The sequence below is a fragment of the Gigantopelta aegis genome, chromosome 9 (genome assembly GCF_016097555.1).
Source record: "Gigantopelta aegis isolate Gae_Host chromosome 9, Gae_host_genome, whole genome shotgun sequence".
NCBI classification, from domain to species: Eukaryota; Metazoa; Mollusca; class Gastropoda; order Neomphalida; family Peltospiridae; genus Gigantopelta; species Gigantopelta aegis.
This window is the reverse complement of record NC_054707.1, coordinates 21,524,248-21,545,409: the sequence shown is the minus strand read 5'-3', so window position 1 is coordinate 21,545,409 and position 21,162 is coordinate 21,524,248. Positions and strand designations below refer to the sequence as shown.

The window sequence follows — 21,162 nt, the reverse complement described above, 5'->3', positions numbered from 1 at the left end:
AACAAATAAATAAATAACAAAATAAAACAAAAATAATTCTAAAATGACTATCGTGAGAACGCCAGAGTGTGATGTTTCTGACTTTCAGTTCTTTCTTAACTACTAGAAGTGCATACAAATCGACAGCAATTAAAAGAAGACACGACTACCGATCTTTCAATGCCTTTAATAGTGACACCATGTTCAGTCTTATTTGACATTTTGCACTAACGTCTATACGTCGATACTGAAGTCAACTGGAAAGTGGTCGCTGACGTCATAAGCCTAAGAATAAATAAATAAAACAATTGTTTTAAGAGTTAAAATATACCCTGTTTAACGACACTACTAAAATACACTAATTAATTATTCATAGGTTACTGAATGTCAAATGTAATTTTGACTAGTAGTTTTTAGGTCTCACTACACAGTTGACTTCCGGGTGAGAGTTCATTGATCACGTCCACTATAGTTCCTAATTGTGACAAATGTTGTGGTTCACATATTCACTTCTAGGAATTGGGGAAGAATTAAAACAATATATATGTTTAATGGTAAGTCTTCTGGCTGTATTTTGCCCGTGTTATTTTGTAATATTGTGCACTGACTTTTCTGGACATTGGTGTATAGCGCAAGAGACAGACGGAATTAATCGGTTAATGAACCACCTGTTCGGACTGGTACTTTAGCTAGATGCTGCCATATAGAAAAAAATGTGAGTGGTGTGTGTTGTCAGTGCCAACGAGAACCCGCCCTATTGGCAATCTTCATTTGAAGCTGGACAATTTAACATGGATTTCAATGGCAGATGGCATCTGTGTAGTGAAATCTAATACGCACTGATTCATTAATCATCGACTACCGGGTATCAAACATTTGGGAATTACCAAATATTTGACATCCAACAGCCGATGATTAATAAATCCATACACTCTAGTGGTGTCGTTAAACAAAACAAACAGCCAAGTAAAATTTGAGACAGACATTGTAAGTTACGTGTAATTTAAAGGTAAAAAAAAAGCTGTAAAACCGAAAAATATTTTAAATTGCCTAATAATTAGCGCCAGTGCCTATGATGAAATTGTTAACCCAATTGCACAGTTAACAGAATACCACTAAAATACAATAGTAATGGCTAAGCCAATAAGAACCTCTTCAAAACATCCTGTACATTTAAAGACCGATTATCAATTGGCCCACCATTTTCTTTTTCTGCAACCCATATCTATTTTCTACTGCTTAAAATACATTTCTTTATTTCTTCAAGTGTTATTTTTGCCCACACATATTTCGAGATTTCCTTTTCAAGCTCTTTTCCTGGTGTAATTAGCCATACGACTTTGTCAAAGAGACAGTCCCATATTAATAAATACATGCCAATATGCATCTATCTGGCACGACTGATAAACCATTAATGCTACCTCTATTATAATCATATCCATTACCTCTGTACTTGTCAGCCCCATGTTCTTTTCAAAGTCGTCAACACCGTGTTGAATAATCTTTTGTTTAAGCTCAGAACCATGGACGTTGATTCTGAAATGAAATCACAGTTTTCAAGAAATCGTAACTCTCTATAAATATAAAAGAGGAGCCCGAAATAATTCAGTGATAGAGCGTTCGCCTTATGGATTCGTGATTCTTACTGCCGCATCGAGTGCTACGTAACTGCTACATCAAAGGCCGTGGTATGAACTGCCCTGTCTATCGAAAAACCTAGGATATATAAAAGATACATTGCTGCTGTCGGAAGGGGAAGTATTGTGTCAGTGCAGAGGGTTTCCTCATTTTTGACAAAGTGTCGAAACAATTATATTTAATGCCAGATTCAGACTACCAACTATCACGACAGAGGTGGTCAACTCTCCGCTTTCACGATTTTTACGTTATTTACCGAGGCCCTTACAAAATATTTTGTCCCGAAGGAAGGAAGGAAATGTTTTATTTAACGACGCACTCAACACATTTTATTTACGGTTATATAGCGTCGGAAATATGGTTAAGGACCACACAAATATTGAGAGAGGAAACCCGCTGTCGCCACTTCATGGGCTACTCTTTTCGATTACCAGCAAGGGATCTTTTATATGCACCATCCCACAGACAGAATAGTACATACCACGGCCTATGTTACACCAGTTGCGGAGCACTGGCGGGAACGAGAAATAGCCCAATTGGTCCACCGACGGGATTCGATCCCAGATCGATCGCGCATCAGGCGAGCGCTGTACTACTGAGCTACATCTCGCCGCCATTTTGTCCCGAGGCTTGGAGTTGCCTTATCTACACCTCACAACGGTGATTGATTCTTATTATTGCCCATTTAATTACAATAACAAAACATTAATTTTGTAAGCTACGGTTTGTTTAATGTAGAACTATTCATAGGCATTTCAATTACATACTCATATAATCATACGCGGAAAAACATTCGAATCTCGTCAGTGGAGATCGATTTTTTTGTTAAACTAACCTATCATAGGCACACGTAGTTGACGTTTTGACAGTAGTGTCGGCGTCGTGGCCAATGAGGGGTGTGAAATCCGTAAACACCGACGTCGCGTCCAGGTCCGCTTCCTTGGCGTACCTACAGTCCGCGTTCAGATCACCCAACACCACCAGATTCTGAATAGACATAGAGTTTGTACTAGATTCTGAATAGACATAGAGTTTGTACCAGATTCTGCATAGACATATAGTTTGTACTAGATTCTGAATAGACATAGAGTTTGTACCAGATTCTGCATAGACATAAAGTTTGTACCAGATTCTGAATAGACATAGAGTTTGTACCGGATTCTGAATAGACAGAGAGCTTGTACCAGATTCTGAATAGACAGAGAGCTTGTACCAGATTCTAAATAAACATAGAGTTTGTACCAGATTCTGAATAGACATAGAGTTTGTACCAGATTCTGAATAGACATAGAGTTTGTACCAGATTCTGAATAGACATAGTGTTTGTACCAGATTCTGAATAGACAGAGAGCTTGTACCAGATTCTGAATACACAGAGAGCTTGTACCAGATTCTGAATAGACAGAGAGCTTGTACCAGATTCTAAATAAACATAGAGTTTGTACCAGATTCTGAATAGACATAGAGTTTGTACCAGATTCTGAATAGACATAGAGTTTGTACCAGATTCTGAATAGACATAGTGTTTGTACCAGATTCTGAATAGACAGAGAACTTGTACCAGATTCTGAATAGACATAGAGTTTGTCCAAGATTCTGAATAAACAGAGAGCTTGTACCAGATTCTGAATACACAGAGAGCTTGTACCAGATTCTGAATAGACAGAGAGCTTGTACCAGATTCTAAATAAACAGAGTTTGTAATAGATTCTGAATAGACATAGAGTTTGTACCGGATTCTGAATAGACAGAGAGCTTGTACCAGATTCTGAATAGACAGAGAGCTTGTACCAGATTCTAAATAAACATAGAGTTTGTACCAGATTCTGAATAGACATAGAGTTTGTACCAGATTCTGAATAGACATAGAGTTTGTACCAGATTCTGAATAGACATAGTGTTTGTACCAGATTCTGAATAGACAGAGAGCTTGTACCAGATTCTGAATACACAGAGAGCTTGTACCAGATTCTGAATAGACAGAGAGCTTGTACCAGATTCTAAATAAACATAGAGTTTGTACCAGATTCTGAATAGACATAGAGTTTGTACCAGATTCTGAATAGACATAGAGTTTGTACCAGATTCTGAATAGACATAGTGTTTGTACCAGATTCTGAATAGACAGAGAACTTGTACCAGATTCTGAATAGACATAGAGTTTGTCCAAGATTCTGAATAAACAGAGAGCTTGTACCAGATTCTGAATACACAGAGAGCTTGTACCAGATTCTGAATAGACAGAGAGCTTGTACCAGATTCTAAATAAACAGAGTTTGTAATAGATTCTGAATAGACAGAGAGTTTGTACCAGATTCTGAATAAACAGAGAGTTTGTACCAGATTCTGAATAGACAGAGAGATAATGCCAGATTCTGAATAAACAGAGTTTGTACCATATTCTGAATAGACAGAGAGCTTGTACCAGATTCTGAATAGACAGATACTTTGTACCAGATTCTGAACAGACATAGAGTTTGTACTAGATTCTGAATAGACATAGAATTTGTGCCAGATTCTGAATAGACAGAGAGATAATGCCAGATTCTGAATAAACAGAGAGCTTGTACCAGATTCTGAAGAAACAGAGAGCTTGTACCAGATTCTGAATAGACAGAGAGCTTGTACCAGATTCTGAATAAACAGAGAGCTTGTACCAAATTCTGAATAGACAGAGAGTTTGTACCAGATTCTAAATAAACAGAGTTTGTACCAGATTCTGAATAGACATAGAGTTTGTACCAGATTCTGAATAAACAGAGAGTTTGTACCAGATTCTGAATAGACAGAGAGCTTGTGCCAGATTCTGAATAGACAGATACTTTGTACCAGATTCTGAACAGACATAGAGTTTGTACTAGATTCTGAATAGACATAGAATTTGTGCCAGAGTCTGAATAGACATAGAATTTGTGCCAGATTCTGAATAGACAGAGAGATAATGCCAGATTCTGAATAAACAGAGAGCTTGTACCAGATTCTGAATAAACAGAGAGCTTGTACCAGATTCTGAATAGACAGAGAGCTTGTACCAGATTCTGAATAAACAGAGAGCTTGTACCAAATTCTGAATAGACAGAGAGTTTGTACCAGATTCTGAATAGACAGACAGATAATGCCAGATTCTGAATAGACAGAGTTTGTACCAGATACTGAATAGACATAAAGTTTGTGCCAGATTCTGAATAGACATAGAGTTTGTACCAGATTGTAAATAGACATAGAGTTTGTACCAGATTCTGAATAGACAGAGTTTATACCAGATTCTGAATGGACGTAGAGTGTGTACAAGATTCTGAATAGACATAGAGTTTATACCAGATTCTGAATGGACGTAGAGTGTGTACAAGATTCTGAATAGACATAGAGTTTATACCAGATTCTGAATATACATACAGTTTCGACCAGATTCTGAATAGACATATAGTTTAGATCATATTCTGAATAGACATAGAATTTATACCAGATTCTGAATATACATACAGTTTCGACCATATTCTGAGTAGACATAGAGTGTGTACAAGATTGTGAATATACATACAGTTTAGATCATATTCTGAATAGACATAGAGTGTGTACAAGATTGTGAATAGACATAGAGTTTATACTAGATTCTAAATACACATAGGTTATACCAGAAAGAAATTAAAGAAATGTTTTATTTAACGACGCACCCAACACATTTTATTAACGGTTATAGGGCATCAGACATATGGTTAAGGACCACACAGATTTTGAGAGAAAACCTGCTATCGCCATTACATGGGCTACTCTTTCCGAACCCAGTACCTACCAGCCTGTAGACCGATGGCCTAACCACGACGCCACTGAGGCCAGTGGGTTATACCAGATTCTGAGTAGACATAGAGTTTGTACCATATTCTGAATAGACATAGAGTGTATTCCAGTTTTGAATAAACAGAGTTTATACCAGATTCTGAATAGACAGAGTGTGTACTAGATTGTAAATAGACATATAGTTTGTACCAGGAATAAACATACGGTTTATACCAGATTATGAATAAACATAGAGTTCATATCAGATTTTATATAAATAGAGCTTATACCAGATTCTAAATAGAACATACAGAGTTTACAGAAACAACAAACATGGTACCAGATTCTAAGTACAAAATAGAGATTTCTATTAAATAACAAAATACAAATGTATAAAATCAATGTAGGCCTAATAGCATTATACCAGATTACGGATAAAACGTAAGGATGTTGTGCCAAATTTAAAATGCTGTACAAAGCTCTATTAAATCTAAACTATAAGACAAACGTTGTAGAACTAATTAAAATATTATATAAAGAGAATATACAGACTTTACAAATTTAAATTTTGTAAACAAAAACCATTGTTTTACCCGATTCTAAATACAACAGAGTTTGTAAAAATTGCTGTTGACAGTAAAAATAGTGATGGCCTTAGAAGAGAACTTATCGCGCAACAGGAGGTGCCTCATTATTTTGAAGGGGGGATAGGTTGGCAAAATTGTATACATTTAGTATTAGTGGAATAACCAAAGTGATTATGTGTCGTTAAAAAAGCCCAAACATTCCTTAATATCTAATTTCCATTCCATTCCTTAATATCTAATTTCCATTCCATTCCTTAATATCTAATTTCCATTCCATTCCTTAATATCTAATTTCCATTCCTATCCTTTTAAAGTTGAATCCCGGGTTACCGAACTCTCCTGCCAGTCCCCCCTCTCCCCTCCAACCCCCTCTCCCCTCCCTCCCCCCTCCGCACACCAATACCCACATCCACCTTTAACAGATCCTGAATATTAAATTAATTACCTTTGGTTGCCATCTGGCCAGCACGGCAAGAACCACGTGATCTAAAGCGTTGATTTCGGCCATGGCGTTGGTGGGTTGGGCGTGTAGTCCAATAAGGGCCAGTTCCAACGACCTCTCTTTAGAGGCCACTCGTACAAACACACTGAACGGTTCTCTCTCAAACACGTCTCCGTAGTTGGTGTCATTAAACTGGTATGTGTCAATAATTGTCACCGTTTTTGTCCTAGGAAATTTAATATATATTAAAAAAAATAGAGTTTATACCAGATTATGACAAAAAAGAAAGGCATAGGTGATAGGGAAAGAAGAAAAGTGTTTGATTTAAAAAAAAATATCGTTTGTTTTTTTGTACAATGTTGCTGAATGACCATGTTTGTTAATGTTCTTGGAATGGGACAGCATGCCCAAATGCACCCTAAAACAAATTTAACGTACGTTGTGCGACAATTGCAGGAAATCGGCGTGAAATAGTCAGATTTTGGGAATGCACGTAAAACTCGGGGAAAAGATTGGTGTAGTGATGGGTATTTAAAGCTGCAATGCTCGCAGTGATGCCTCATTTCCATTTCGACGTAGACGAGTTACAAAATGCCAAGACTAAGCCTGTATTGCAATAGGCTGCCTCCAGTTTGGTGAATCGCAGTCAGCAGTCGCACGCCACACGAACGTCCATCAGAGCACCATTTCACGTCTCTGGGACAGGTACCAGCAGTTTCAATCAGCTGAAGACCGGCCCAGAAATGGAAGACCTCCCATAACAACTGCAGCACAAGATCGCTACATCCGGGTTCTGCACTTGCGTCACCGAACTGCCACAGCAACGAACACTGCTGGACGCATACCTGGTTTGAGAAGGGTGTCTGCACAAACAATTCAAAACCGACTTCGAGAAGCTGGTTTACGGGTTAGGAGACCGTATGTTGGCCTCGTCCTGCGACGGCAACATCGACATTTACGTGTTCGCTGGTGCACGAATGTACAGGGGTGGAACTTGGAAAACTGGCGGCGAGTATGGTTTAGCAACGAGTCACGTTTCTTTCTGCAGCGACGTGATGGACGACAACGTGTTTACAGACGCCGCAATGAACGTTTTGCCCACAACTGCGTCGCCCAAGTTGACAGATTTGGTGGAGGGAGTGTCATGATGTGGGGAACCATCTCATACACCGGCAGAAGTGAACTTGTGTTCGTACAAGGCAACCTGACAGCTGTACGCTACATGGATAAAATGCTTCGCCGTCACATGCTTCCCATTTTGGATCGACAGAGAGAACTTTTTCAGCAGGACAATGCCAAGCCGCATACGGCACGTGTAACAATGGATTTCCTACAGAATGAGAACATTAATATGCTGCCATGGCCATCAAGATCGCCAGATCTCAACTCCATTGAACATCTATGGGACGAACTGGACAGACGTGTAAGACAGCGTGACCCGGAGCCTCAGACGCTTCCGCAACACCGTCACATGCACTGCAGGAAGAATGGGCTAGGAGTCCACGTTCCCGGATTCAGAGACGCATTCAGTTTATGCCAAGGAGATGTCGCGTAGTGATTGCTGCTGCTGGTGGCCACACAAGGTACTCATTTCAGCGCCCTTTATAATTATATTTTTGTTTAATATTTAGTGGTCTATATACATGTTTGCATGTACGTATGTATAGATCCTTGAATATATGCATTAGTGTTCGGTCCGAAAATTCGAATATTCGCTCGCTAATTTGGTATTCGAAATATTCTGATAATTTTTTCAGGTATTGGAATATCTGGAGTTAGAGCTGAGCACTGTCAGAATGCTGCATTTTCTAGCAAAATAAATAACAAATAAACAAACAAACACAATATTTTTTTATTTGATTAAGCAGATGTGGGGTATTCTGTATGAGTTCCCGGCGCATATTTGTTTTGGTCATACTGTTTTAGTGTTTTTCATATTTTGATATTTGTAATTTTGAAAAGTCATATAACGCACTTGTTCAGGGGTTAAAAAATCAATATTTATAGTGTGATTCCACACCACGAGAAAACGTTTCATTGGTCATATAGTTGTGTTTGTTTAATGTATTTATAAACATGCTCGGTCCCTTTAACACCTTACCTGTAAAAATACGCATACTGCTCTTTGTATTGTGAACTTCTCCCCAGGGGCCAACTGGCCACAAACTGAAACTTCTTATCTGGCAAGTCGCTGAAGGAAAATGAGTAAAAATACGACTTACGAATCTGTTCTATTGTCATTTCTCTAAATAAAATGTTTTAGCTTTGTAATTTCCTTCTCTAAAATCTGTTTTTAAGAGAACTATTAATTTCACAAAAAAAGTTTTATTGGTAATAGAGTGTAATTATGATTTTCAAAACATTTTGATCTCTATATAAAGTTTTACCGGCCTCGGTGGCGTCGTGGTAGGCCATCGGTCTACAGGCTGGTAGGTACTGGGTTCGGATCCCAGTCAAGGCATGGGATTTTTAATCCAGATACCGACTCCAAACCCTGAGTGAGTGCTCCGCAAGGCTCAATGGGTAGGTGTAAACCACTTGCACCGACCAGTGATCCATAACTGGTTCAACAAAGGCCATGGTTTGTGCTATCCTGCCTGTGGGAAGCGCAAATAAAAGATCCTTTGCTGCTAATCGGAAGAGTAGCCCATGTAGTGGCGACAGCGGGTTTCCTCTCAAAATCTGTGTGGTCCTTAACCATATGTCTGACGCCATATAACCGTAAATAAAATGTGTTGAGTGCGTCGTTAAATAAAACATTTCTTTCTTTCTTTCTATATAAAGTTTTAAAATATAATAACCTTGATGTTTGTATTGAGTTATACTTTTTCCCACAGCTCTTACCACTGTGGGTTTACATAATTATTTTATTTTTATTTTTAATGTAAATAAGTATATTCATATATTCATATATATACCCTTGTTTGACACCCAATAACCGATATGTATTTTTGTGCTGGGGTGTCGTTAAACATTCTTTCTTTCGTTGATTTGGAAAGAGGAGTGAGATCTAGCTTAGTCGGTAGAGTGATCGCCTGAGATGCTTTGGTAGCAGTATCGAATCCCGTCAGTGAACCCAATCTCTAATTGGTCCCCCCCCCCTGCCCCTATCAGTTCCCAGCCACTGATATATTAAAGGGTGTGGTATGTGCTGTCCTGTCTGTGGGGGAGGGGGGAGTACATTATAAAGATACCTTGCTGCTAATAAAAAAAATGTAGCAGGTTTCCCCGTAAGACTGTGTCAGAATTACCAAATGTTTGACATCCAATAGCCGAGTGTTAATTAATCAATATGCTCTAGTGGTGTCGTTAAATAAAACAAATTTTACCTTTTATTCAGAAGCGGATATGACAGTATTTATACTCACAAGGAATACCAACAAAAAATTATGAAATATTTACTTGTCTAGATATGTACGATTCAATTCACTAATATATTTCGATCTTATTTACATTTAAAGAAATCCGTAATATGGAATCGTATTATAAATGGTTTACCTTTGTAGCATATTTCTTAATGTAACTAGTGAGCTTTCGTCCTTATCTCGAACCTCTTGGAGAAGAATGATATCATACCCGCTTACAATCTGAAATATAAAGAAATTAAACATAATAATTATATAGATATTAGTAACAGTAGATCAGGGAAGAATGACATCATACCCGCTTACAATTTGAAATATAGAAATTAAACATAATAATTATATAGATATTAGTAACAGTAGCTCAGGGGAACAATGACATCGTACCCGCTTACAATCTAAAACATAGAAGTTAAGCATAATACATTTATAAAGCTATTAGTAGCACTAGTTCAGGGAATAAAATCATTTCTGGCCTCACAAACTGAGTTTTATGAACATTGGGATTTGAACCTATGACACTGATTTGCCTGCAATTGCCAGACCACCATGTTAATCGTTCGGCCATCAAGGCATTCTTTAAAATGATGATATATTCAATTAACCGACTGCATGTTTGGGGACTACAAACCTCGCAGTCAATCCTATAAGTTAAAGTACTAGGACATTGCTACTATAGCATGTTTGCTGCTACTATAATATGTTTGTCGTTATAGTAACAGTAACATGTGAGTTGATATGGTAACGTGTATTGCTACTGTGACATGCGTATGCGTTGTTGTAATCTGTTTGTTACAAAGAGCAAAAACATGTTACAGTAGCCATTTGTATGGTGATTCTAGTCATCATGTTGTTTGTGATAGACCAAAATGGATTTTTCCTCATAGTAACTTCGTATGTACGAAAACAAAATAAACACTAGGAAACAAAATGACGTTTGCGCTTCTAAAAACATTAAGATGACAAAACAAGAGATAAAAGGAAATGCTTTATTTAACGACGCACTCAACACATTTTATTTCGGTGATATAGCGTCAGACATATGGTTAAGGACCACACAGATATTGAGAACGGAAACCCGCTGTCGCCACGTCATGGGCTACTCTTTTCGATTAGCAGCAAGGGATATTTTATATGCACATATATTATGATACAATTAACTATAGTCCTTCCCAGCCTCCATTAACATTGGGTTGGTTTTTGTTGTTTTTTGTTTGTTTGTTTGTTTGTTTTGGGGGTTTTAAAAAATAATTTCAGTTTGATTTCACGTATGAAGAAAAATAAACGTTTTGAAAAAAAGCACTATTTTTGTGGGCAATTTAGAAAACAATCGGCTCAGAAATAAATAACTTGTGTGGTACATACTATAGTAAGAAAACGACGTTCCTTGGTGGGAAGGACTAACGGTAAATAGACTGTCTAAATGGGCCACGAATGTTCACAAGACTTTGACAATGATAACTCGGCGCCAGATAACCGTAAATAAAATGTGTTTAGTGCGTCGTTAAATAAAACATTTCCTTTGACAATGATAACACAAACATAATGGGATTCAAGCTTAATGATTGTAAATACAAGCATGTTAAACAAAACTAAATTAATATCTGCATTTCTTTTGTTCTTTAGTATAAAATATTAGTAGTCAGTGAGGCTATGTTTGTTGGAAACACATTGAAATGGTAGAACACTCAGGATTGCACATTTAAAGGGACAGACTCTAGTTTCAACCCGTGAAAATTAACACTAAGTTTAGTTAAAGGGACAGACTCTAGTTTCAACCCATGAAAATTAACACTAAGTTTAGTTAAAGGGACAGACTCTAGTTTCAACCCATGAAAATTAACACTAAGTTTAGTTAAAGGGACAGACCCTAGTTTCAACCCATGAAAATTAACACTAAGTTTAGTTAAAGGGACAGACTCTAGTTTCAACCCATGAAAATTAACACTAAGTTTAGTTAAAGGGACAGACCCTAGTTTCAACCCATGAAAATTAACACTAAGTTTAGTTAAAGGGACAGACTCTAGTTTCAACCCATGAAAATTAACACTAAGTTTAGTTAAAGGGACAGACTCTAGTTTCAACCCATGAAAATTAACACTAAGTTTAGTTAATCTACAAACCTGTAACACATTTGGAAAAAGTTACAATTAAATGAAATATGAGTCTGTGACTTTAAAATTGTGAAATACCCTCTAAGATTAAAACTGAACTCTAAGCTGTTACTTCACAAACGCACGTTTTTTGTGTGTGTTTTTTTAATATTATGAGAAATGCATTTTGTGATATTAAAAACACTAAGATGACCAAAAACACTTCGAATGTACGGAAATGGATAATCTAAACAATAAAATCTAAGTAAAGTATGATTTCAGTTATCAAAAACGGCTATAGTAGTAAAAACAAAAATGCATTAGTGTTTAAAAAACTAGGGTATGTCCCTTTAATAGCCAGCTGTTACAAAATAAAAACTTTGAGTGGCAGGATTATGCGCCACATCAACAATGAATCTGTCACTCTGACGTACTACATAAACAACTCAAACGTCAAGTATTATTTAACAAAAGGTAATTCGCTTAACCTTACAGACCGCCAAACCATACACAATACAGAAGAAACTTAATCTTAACCCTTTTCACACTTGAGAACAAGCCTTCCATAACACAAAGCATAGGATAATAGAGTGAAGACTCTTAGGACTGAAAAGGTTAAAGGTATTGGCCCTGTTTATTAGGCAATGTACAGGTTCTTTGTCGAAGCCATTCGTGGAACCACACAAAGTGTAATCTACATAACTTTGTTTCTTTTTGTTTAACGACACCACTAGAGCACATTGATTAATCAATCATTGCCTATTGGACGTCAAACATTTGGTAACTCTTAGAGAGGGAACCCGCTACATTTTTTTCCATTAGTAGCATGGGATCTTTTATATACATTTTCCCACAGACAAGAAAGCACATACCACGGCATTTGACCAGTTGTGGTGCACTGGTTGGAACGAGAGAAAAAAAATCAGTTGAATGGATCCATCGAGGTGGTTCGATCCTACGATGCAAGCACCTCAGGCGAGCACTCAAACGACTGAGCTAAATCCCGCCCCAAAATAATCACTCGTAATGTAACATTTAACGTTGTACTTACAACGTATTGCTTGGTTTGACAAATATAATGTGTGTCCATTCGCCATGGCATCCTGCACAAAAACGTAAGTGTCGCTATATAGGGTCGGTGACTTTAAAACCGAACGAAAAAACCCCATCAAACACACACACAGTTACATAATAAAATCTGTCAAAAAGACGTGAAACACTATACAATATAGGAGGACAGCAACCTCTCAAGGTAATACATCCATCCTTTTTATTTTGTTTGTTGGAGAACTGGCTTGATATATATAGATAGATAGATAGATAGATAGATAGATAGATAGATAGATAGATAGATAGATAGATAGATAGATAGATAGATACATACATACATACATACATACATACATACATACATACATACATACATACATACAGACAGATAGATAGATATACATACATACATATATAGATAGATATATAGATAGATAGATAGATAGATACATAGATATATAAAGGCGCCACCACACGATATGAGTGCCTCGTACGATAAGAGAGCCACGAGAATTATAGCCGACTGACAAGACCAATATTACGATTTAATCGGTTCCTGTGCAATCGGTTATTCTCTTGGCTATTCTTGTTCGAAGAACTCGTATCGTGTGTCGCCGCCTTTATGTCTAACCCGTTTGATTTGATCAGCTACAACTGAATCCCTCATCTTCGAGTCGCCGAAATGCTTGATATTGAAGGCTCCAATTCGAACACTCGAGTCCACCAACACCGAACTCCAACATAGAACCAGCAGAGTGAAGACACACATCATGCTGGTGGATGTTTCAAAAGATCTGAAAACTGAATGTATAGATATGTATACTGAAGAACAAACAAAACGCATATGTCTTGTGGGATCGTTTACCCTTATTGAGATGCTATGTCGGTTTGGGATCGATCCCCGTCGACCATTGGGCTATTTCTCGCTCCAGCCAGTGCACCAAGACTGGTACTTCAAAGGCCTTTGGGAGCTCATAACTAACTGTTCCCGAAATTAAACCCCACAGAAACATATGGGGCGGGACGTGGATCATTGGTGAAGCGCTCGCCTGTTACGCGGTCGGTCGCCGTCGGTGGGCTATTTCTAGTTCCATCCAGTGCAACACGACTGGTATATCAAATGCCGTGGTATGTACTATCCTGTCTGTGAGATGGCGCATATAAATTATCCCTTGCTACAACTAGGAAAATGTAGCTGGCTTCCTCTATACATCAAAATTACCATATGTTTGACATCCAATAACCGATATTAATAAATCAATGTGCTGTAGTGGTTTCGTTAAACAAAACAAGCTGTCCTTCGTGCGAACACATGTCAAGGAAAAGTACCACATGGGTCATTCTACAAATTCTGAATATAATGTGTCCCTTCATCAACTTGATATAAAATAGACGCAAATAAAGATAAAACTGAAAATTAAAATATATACTCTTCAAAAAAAGTAGGGGAACCTGAAATATTAATGTTAATATCAACTATTAGAACGAGCATACGATTTAGACCACAGACATCCTAGTAAAGAACGTTCAGGTCTGTTTATCAACACACCGAAACACATTCCATAGTTTGCCGATTCATCACGCAGTTGCCCCGTACACGTGCGTGGGGTGTGATTCTCGATTTTGACAATTTCCAGGAAGGTCGATTAATCACTGTGGAACATTATTTCTGTCAATCTTTTTCATTCTGTTGATCATATTGGATGACCAAAAACATTTCGAATGTACGGAAATGGATAATCTAAACAATAAAATGTAAGTAAAGTATGATTTCTGTTATGAATAAACCCGGCTCTAATAGTAAAAAATATGTCTTAGTATTTAAAAATTAGGGTATGTCCCTTTAAATTATCTAAAAAAAAATGTTTCTGATGAAAATAAAACATGTATGCAGGTGTAGACGGTCATAGGATCCATCACTCTCTGATGACATGTCAGATTTTGTCCCGTCCCAACCAGTAACCCATGACTATGGTATGTGCTATCCTGTCTGTGGTCTATGGAAAACGTCAAATAAAGCATATATTGCTGCTATTCAGTAGGAGTAGTAAATTGTAGCCTCTCACACTATCTAGATGACGTGTACAAAAGACCATTTGTTACATCAAATATTTAATAGCCAAAATTTAAAATGTGCAGAGATGTCATTAAATGTTCCATTTTCTCCCAGAAAATATTTTTGAATTTTATAAAAGCTACAATTAAAAACAAAATGTGTGATTGAAGAGAATGCAACCTAACTAACATTTGTACTAATGTCCATTATGACAGTTTAAATACATTTATTTTCATTAACAGGTCAGCACAAAATCCACCAAGACAAAAGAAATATTGTATTTAACGACACACTCAACACATTTTATTTACGGTTATATGGTGTCAGGTATATTGTTAAGGACCACACAGATACTGAAAGGGTAAACCCGATGTCGCCACTTCATGGGCTACTCTTTTCGATTAGCAGCAAGGGATCTTTTATATGCACCATTCCACAGACAGGATAGTACATACCACAGTCTTTGTTACACCAGTTGTCACTGCGTTGAAGCAAGTTCGAGTTATTAACAAAAGCCTGATCTCAAAGCGATGTATTGTACTTTATAATGGTTTACCTTTTCCAGGAATAATTGTTGACGTTGATGATGATGATGATGATGATGATTTTGAGGTTAATGAGTTGATTAAAATTGGTCGAAATCGGGTTTTTTGGCCAACGATGGAGGATATTTTATGGTAACACAAATCGAACAAAATAACATTACTATAGGAACCTTGAAGGCCTGTGACAAAAAGATGCCTTTAGATGGCTTGTACTATCCTGTTTGTGGGAACCGCAAATAAAAGATCCCTTGCTGCCTGTCGTAAAGGAGTAGCAAATGTGGCGACAGCGGATTTCCTTTAGAAAACAGTGTCAGAATGACCATATGTTTGACGTCCAATATCCGATGATAAGATAAAAAAAATCAATGTGCTCTAGTGCCGTCGTTAAATAAAACAAACTTTACTTTTTTATGCATATTATGTTACAATTATCGCGAACATGTTTTTTGTGGCATTTGACTGATTACCGTTGTGATGAATATGTAAGAGATTTGTTTACGAAGGGTTATTAAAGAAGCAGTGTTCTTGAGTTAGGATGATTGCATGTGGAATATCACAAACAAAACTAAAAATAACAATCAATTGTACAAATATGTACCTTAAAACTACACATATGGTAATGCGTATGTAACATGGTTGTCATTTACATGTGTCGCAAGAAATATCTGTACATTTGAGTCATTGCGATATGTGTGTGTGTCAATGTATTTTTGTTCAACATAAATGCCTGATATATATTGATTCTATATAGTTGAATGTATTCTTGAAATCTTTTTCAGCTGTAGTTTTCTGTAGTCAGTTATAATTAAATTAATTTCCAGTTTATCTTTGTGTTCATTTTTTATTCACAACTAAAGAAAACAAACTTAGCAGACCCCTCTTTATTAAAATGTTATTTGCGTGATTGGCGATGTCATTTCCGTTACACGGCGTCATTCCCGTAACATGTTATAATTTCATGAATTATTTTACCTTTCTTCTAACTAGGCCTTACAGAAAGTCAAATATAATAAGTGTCACACAATACTAACAATATAAGGGAGAAAGTATGTATGATGGATGTTAGTAGACTAGTTAGTATTGTAAAGGATATTTCTTGGCTCGACAACTTAAATATTTTTTTAAATCATGGCGTTAGTCGCCCAAATAATATTATGTGGGCGATCTTCTTTAGAACTATAACATACGAGCCATTATTAATATTTGTATTCACATTAAAATATTGCTCGTGGTTCGCTTACCATAAGTTGCCAACATCCATTATTATATTTTGGGCCACCATATTTTAAGGCGAGAAACCCCAATCAGAGAATGGGTCCACAGAGCGGATTCGATCCTATTACCCAAACAGCTCAGACACACGGTCAGCCGAGTATCTATAAAATCAGCTTTTAATCTGCTTTCAATCAAATCGCCAAATGCGAATTAAATTAAAAAATTGGCGAATATGTTTCATTTATTTTAAATTAACCAAACACGTATTCGAAAATTCAATACATGTATATACTATTTTAGTCTTAAAGAGGGGGTTCTGGGTTTGTAGCTATTGTAAACATACTTTCTACTAACATAGCATTTTTAACTATTACACTTGAATTTTAAAGACATTTTTAAATGCCAGTGGCAGTGTCACTATATTCATTGTGTGGTCGTCCTGGATTTTATCTCCAAATAATTTTGAAATAAATAAAATGGCGCTAGTTTTACCATAAGTGTACGAGACTGGAGGTATGGAGGTCAACTGCCCCCAGTTCTTTTTTTTTTCTTTCTTTTTTTTTCTTTTTTTATATTTCAACTTATTTTCGTGCTTATATCCAATTAAAGTTCAAGCACGCTGTCCAGGGCACACACCTCAGCTATCTGGGCTGTCTGTCCAGGACAGGGGGTTACTTAGTTGTTAGTTGTTAGTGAGAGAAAGAAGGTGGTCTTACAATTACCCATTGAGTCGTTAAAACTCACTATGGTGGTGGTGGGGGGGGGGGGGGGAGCCGGTACCGAGATGCGAACCCTCTACCAACCAGTCTTATGTCCGATGGCTTAACTACGACACCATCGAGGCCGGTTGCCCCCAGTACTGGAATAAATCTTCTCACTGGAGCAAAAACGATGGAAAGAAAAGAAAATGTTTTATTTAACGACGCACTCAAAACATTTTATTTTACGGTTATATGGCGTCAGACTTATGATTAAGGACCACACAGATTTTGAGAAGAAACCCGCTGTCGCCACTATATGGGCTACTCTTCCGATTAGCAGCAAGGGATCTTTTATTTGCGCTTCCCATAGGCAGGATAGCACAAACCATGGCCTTTGTTGAACCATTTATGGATCACTGGTCGGTGCAAGTGGTTTACACCTACCCACTGAGCCTTGCGGAGCACTCACTCAGAGTTTGGAGTCGGTATCTGGATTAAAAGTCCCATGCCTCGACTGGGATCCGAACCCAGTACCTACCAGCCTGTAGACCGATGGCTCAACCACGACGCCACCGAGGCCGGTCAAAATAAGCTGGCCTGGTTGCGTTTACCATATATTTCTATCATTCTGCTTAGAATATTAGTTGTAACCCAAGCAGGGGCGGGACGTAGCCCAGTGGTAAAGCGCTCGCTCGATGCGCGGTCGGTCTGGGATCGATCCCCGTCGGTGGGCCCATTGAGCTATTTCTCTATTCAACCAGTGCACCACGACTGGCATATCAAAGGCCGTGGTATGTACTATCCTGTCTGTGAGATGGTGCATATAAAAGATCCCTTGCTGCTAATCGAAAAGAGTAGCCCATGAAGTGGCGACAGCGGATTTTCTCTCTCAATATCTGTGTGGTCCTTAACCATATGTCCGACGCCATATAATCGTAAATAAAATGTGCTGAGTGCGTCGTTAAATAAAACATTTCCTTCCTTCCTTCCTTAATCCGTGCGTAGTCATTCGTGTTTAACCTTACATAGCTGGTAGTAACCGAAATGTGAAAACACGTTGTTATTTATCACAACTGTGACATTTTCGTTTAGTTCGGTAAAAAACCCCATCAGTCTACACGCACACATACACACATACACATGTTGCATATATATTGTGGTTGTCCAACTGAAATTTGAATTTGATTACCAAAATGTTGCGCGTTCAATGTTACATTCACTAAATGCTGTTATAAATATGCTCACCTGTATATACCTTTGACGCACACTCAACAAACGAATGTTACTATCTTCACGTGTTAGAGTTCACATACGTTTTTATATACTAGAGTGCTAGGCGTGGGATATTTCCATATGTTGCATATACTAGCGTGTATAATTACATTGTAAAGCCAGGGCCGTAGCTAGCGGGGTGCCAGAGAAAAATACGGAAAGCATTATAAAAACTTCTCTTCTTAACTGGTTAAGGAATTTTAGACTATTAACTACTCAGTTGCCCCCTCCCCCCCCCCCCCCCCCCCCCAACAAAAAATCCTAGCTACGGCCCTGAAAGCGAAATATTGTAGGTATAGGTTTACACAATATAATATTATTATGTCTATATCATCATTCTGAATTTGGAGGAGTTATGATTTCTTTTAATATCTTACATTTTCAGTGCAATCAAAGTATGTGATATTTTTCAGATCACATACTTTAAGAATTTGATAACTGCAAATTAGATATAAATTAGTCGAGGTCTCGGCACTAGGTTTATTGACATTTAAGCAAACGTACTTGGGTGACACTCCATGATTGACGTTTGCATTCATAGTCATCAAATAAAAACAGAGACTCGCATAATACAATTTTTACTCCTAATATATGATACTGACGATACCGAAAAACTCTGGTAATAACCTCTATATATCACATATTAAATTGATTACTTCTGCTCAGCTTAACGACGAGACAAGACGTGATCTCTTGCGCTCTCGACTCAGACCATTCTTCTAAATTTCTATTGCAAATTCGGTCCACCTCAAACTTACCACCCTCCTGGCCCGGACTTAGAGATTAAGCCCTTGACAGGCGTGCGCGAAACCTTCGTGGTATGTGTGCACGTTAAAACACATTCGCTCCGCTCCTAAATTGATTTCCACCAACTGTTACACTGTATGTCAATAGCATTATTACGAGTTATGAGAGTAATTAATTGGTTGTACTGTAATCAGTTTGTTACGGTACCTTACTGAGATTCCTTACCTGGCAGAGATTCAGTGATTATATATAAGCTGGCAAATTATCAAACAATCGAACACGTACAAACGAAACTCCGGCCAATGCAATCTGTGCATTGAGGAAAAGCTCGCCATCCTACAAACAAAAGACAAAAATAATCTCAACAAAAGGACTGAGTTCATCTCAAAATGCCGTCACACCAGCATAAAAACCCTGCAATCTATTCACCAGTGTCAGCTATCTGAAGATCGTCGAAGGGCGTGAAACTCTGAGTAATAGCGTAGGACCAAAGTGCAATATATATATATATATATATATATATATATATATATAACCTCTAATGTTTTATTTAACGACGCACTCAACACAGTTTTTATTTACGGTTATATGGCGTCGGACATATAGTTAAGGACCACACAGGGCAGCACATACCATGGTCTTTGATATTGCGAGTTATGAGAGTAATTAATTGGTTGTATTGTAATCAGTTTGTTACGGTACCTTACTGAAAGGGCGGGACGTAGCTCAGTGGTACAGCGCTCGCTCGATCGATCCCCGTCGGTGGGCCCATTGGGCTATTTCTCGTCACAGCCAGTGCCCCACGACTGGTATATCAAAGGCCGTGGTATGTGCTATCCTGTCTGTGGGATGGTTTCCTCCCTTAATATCTGTATATTGATATTGAGGGAGGAAACCATCCCGTAGACAGGACAGCACATTATTAAATAGTCCGATCCTCCCTTCGTTTTTCTTATTTAATTTTGGACCGTCCTTCTAAAATGCTCCAAATTATATAAATATTATTCGGCCGAGCAGTCAATTCTTTTTTTTTTCTTTTTTTTTTAAATTTATTCTATTAACTTTTTTACTAATTGCTATTTTCAAAATTCTGCCCATTTTCAACTCCCCCCCCCCCCCCCCCCCCCCCCCCCCCCTCCATCCCGAGTCAGGTCACCGATCTTATCGGAGGTCGGACTCGGGATGGGCGTGTTCGAAACCCTAGTGGTATATGGGCACGTTAAACAAGTTATCATCATAAACATGCTAACGCCAAACAAACCCGAAGCCAACTCACAGGCCACTCGGCGGTCTCCGACTCCTTCCGAAGTGGGCTCGGAGACGGCCGAGAGGCCTCCCGACAGTAAACTACCCTCTGCGGACAAGTCCGAACCTCCAAACGATCAACAAAAAATTCAGCCTAGTGTTAGAGCGCCCGCCTCACCCACCCCAAACTCTAACCCAAAAGACTGTACGGCCCCTCCTAAAAAACCTGCCCAACCGGTTGCGGTGGGAGTATGGGGGGACGAGCCGTGCGATATCTTTGGCCCAGTAGCCACTCTCTCCCGGTCAAAATTCATAAAAGAGTTTACAGTAGTTAAAACCCAAAAATCTAAACGCAGTCTGCAGTTTGAAAATGTAAACAAGGCCCCAGTCTGTGCAGAATTTTTGCGTTCTCCCATCAAAAAATCCCCTCCCCGGAAACGGAAAGTAGTTTTA

General features: G+C 38.1%; 1 protein-coding gene across 4 annotated transcripts in view; it reads right to left on the bottom strand.

Moving 5' to 3' along the window:
• Nucleotides 1-150: 150 nt before the first annotated feature.
• The window catches only part of LOC121380377 (deoxyribonuclease-1-like 2), a 79,022-nt gene continuing 58,010 nt past the window's right edge, over nucleotides 151-21,162 (bottom strand). For 2 of the 4 annotated variants that reach the window (XM_041509163.1, XM_041509162.1), the window contains exons 3-8: nucleotides 9,922-10,010; nucleotides 8,525-8,614; nucleotides 6,427-6,649; nucleotides 2,453-2,604; nucleotides 1,425-1,515; nucleotides 151-264 (exon numbers count right to left, since the gene is read on the bottom strand). In XM_041509163.1, coding sequence (XP_041365097.1) covers nucleotides 214-264; nucleotides 1,425-1,515; nucleotides 2,453-2,604; nucleotides 6,427-6,649; nucleotides 8,525-8,614; nucleotides 9,922-10,010 — 696 coding nt within the window. In that variant the 3' untranslated portion in view covers nucleotides 151-213. Of the gene's footprint in view, nucleotides 265-1,424; nucleotides 1,516-2,452; nucleotides 2,605-6,426; nucleotides 6,650-8,524; nucleotides 8,615-9,921; nucleotides 10,011-13,559; nucleotides 13,730-18,690; nucleotides 18,826-21,162 lie in introns of those variants that run through there. The other 2 variants (XM_041509165.1, XM_041509164.1) reach the window with 2 other exon arrangements.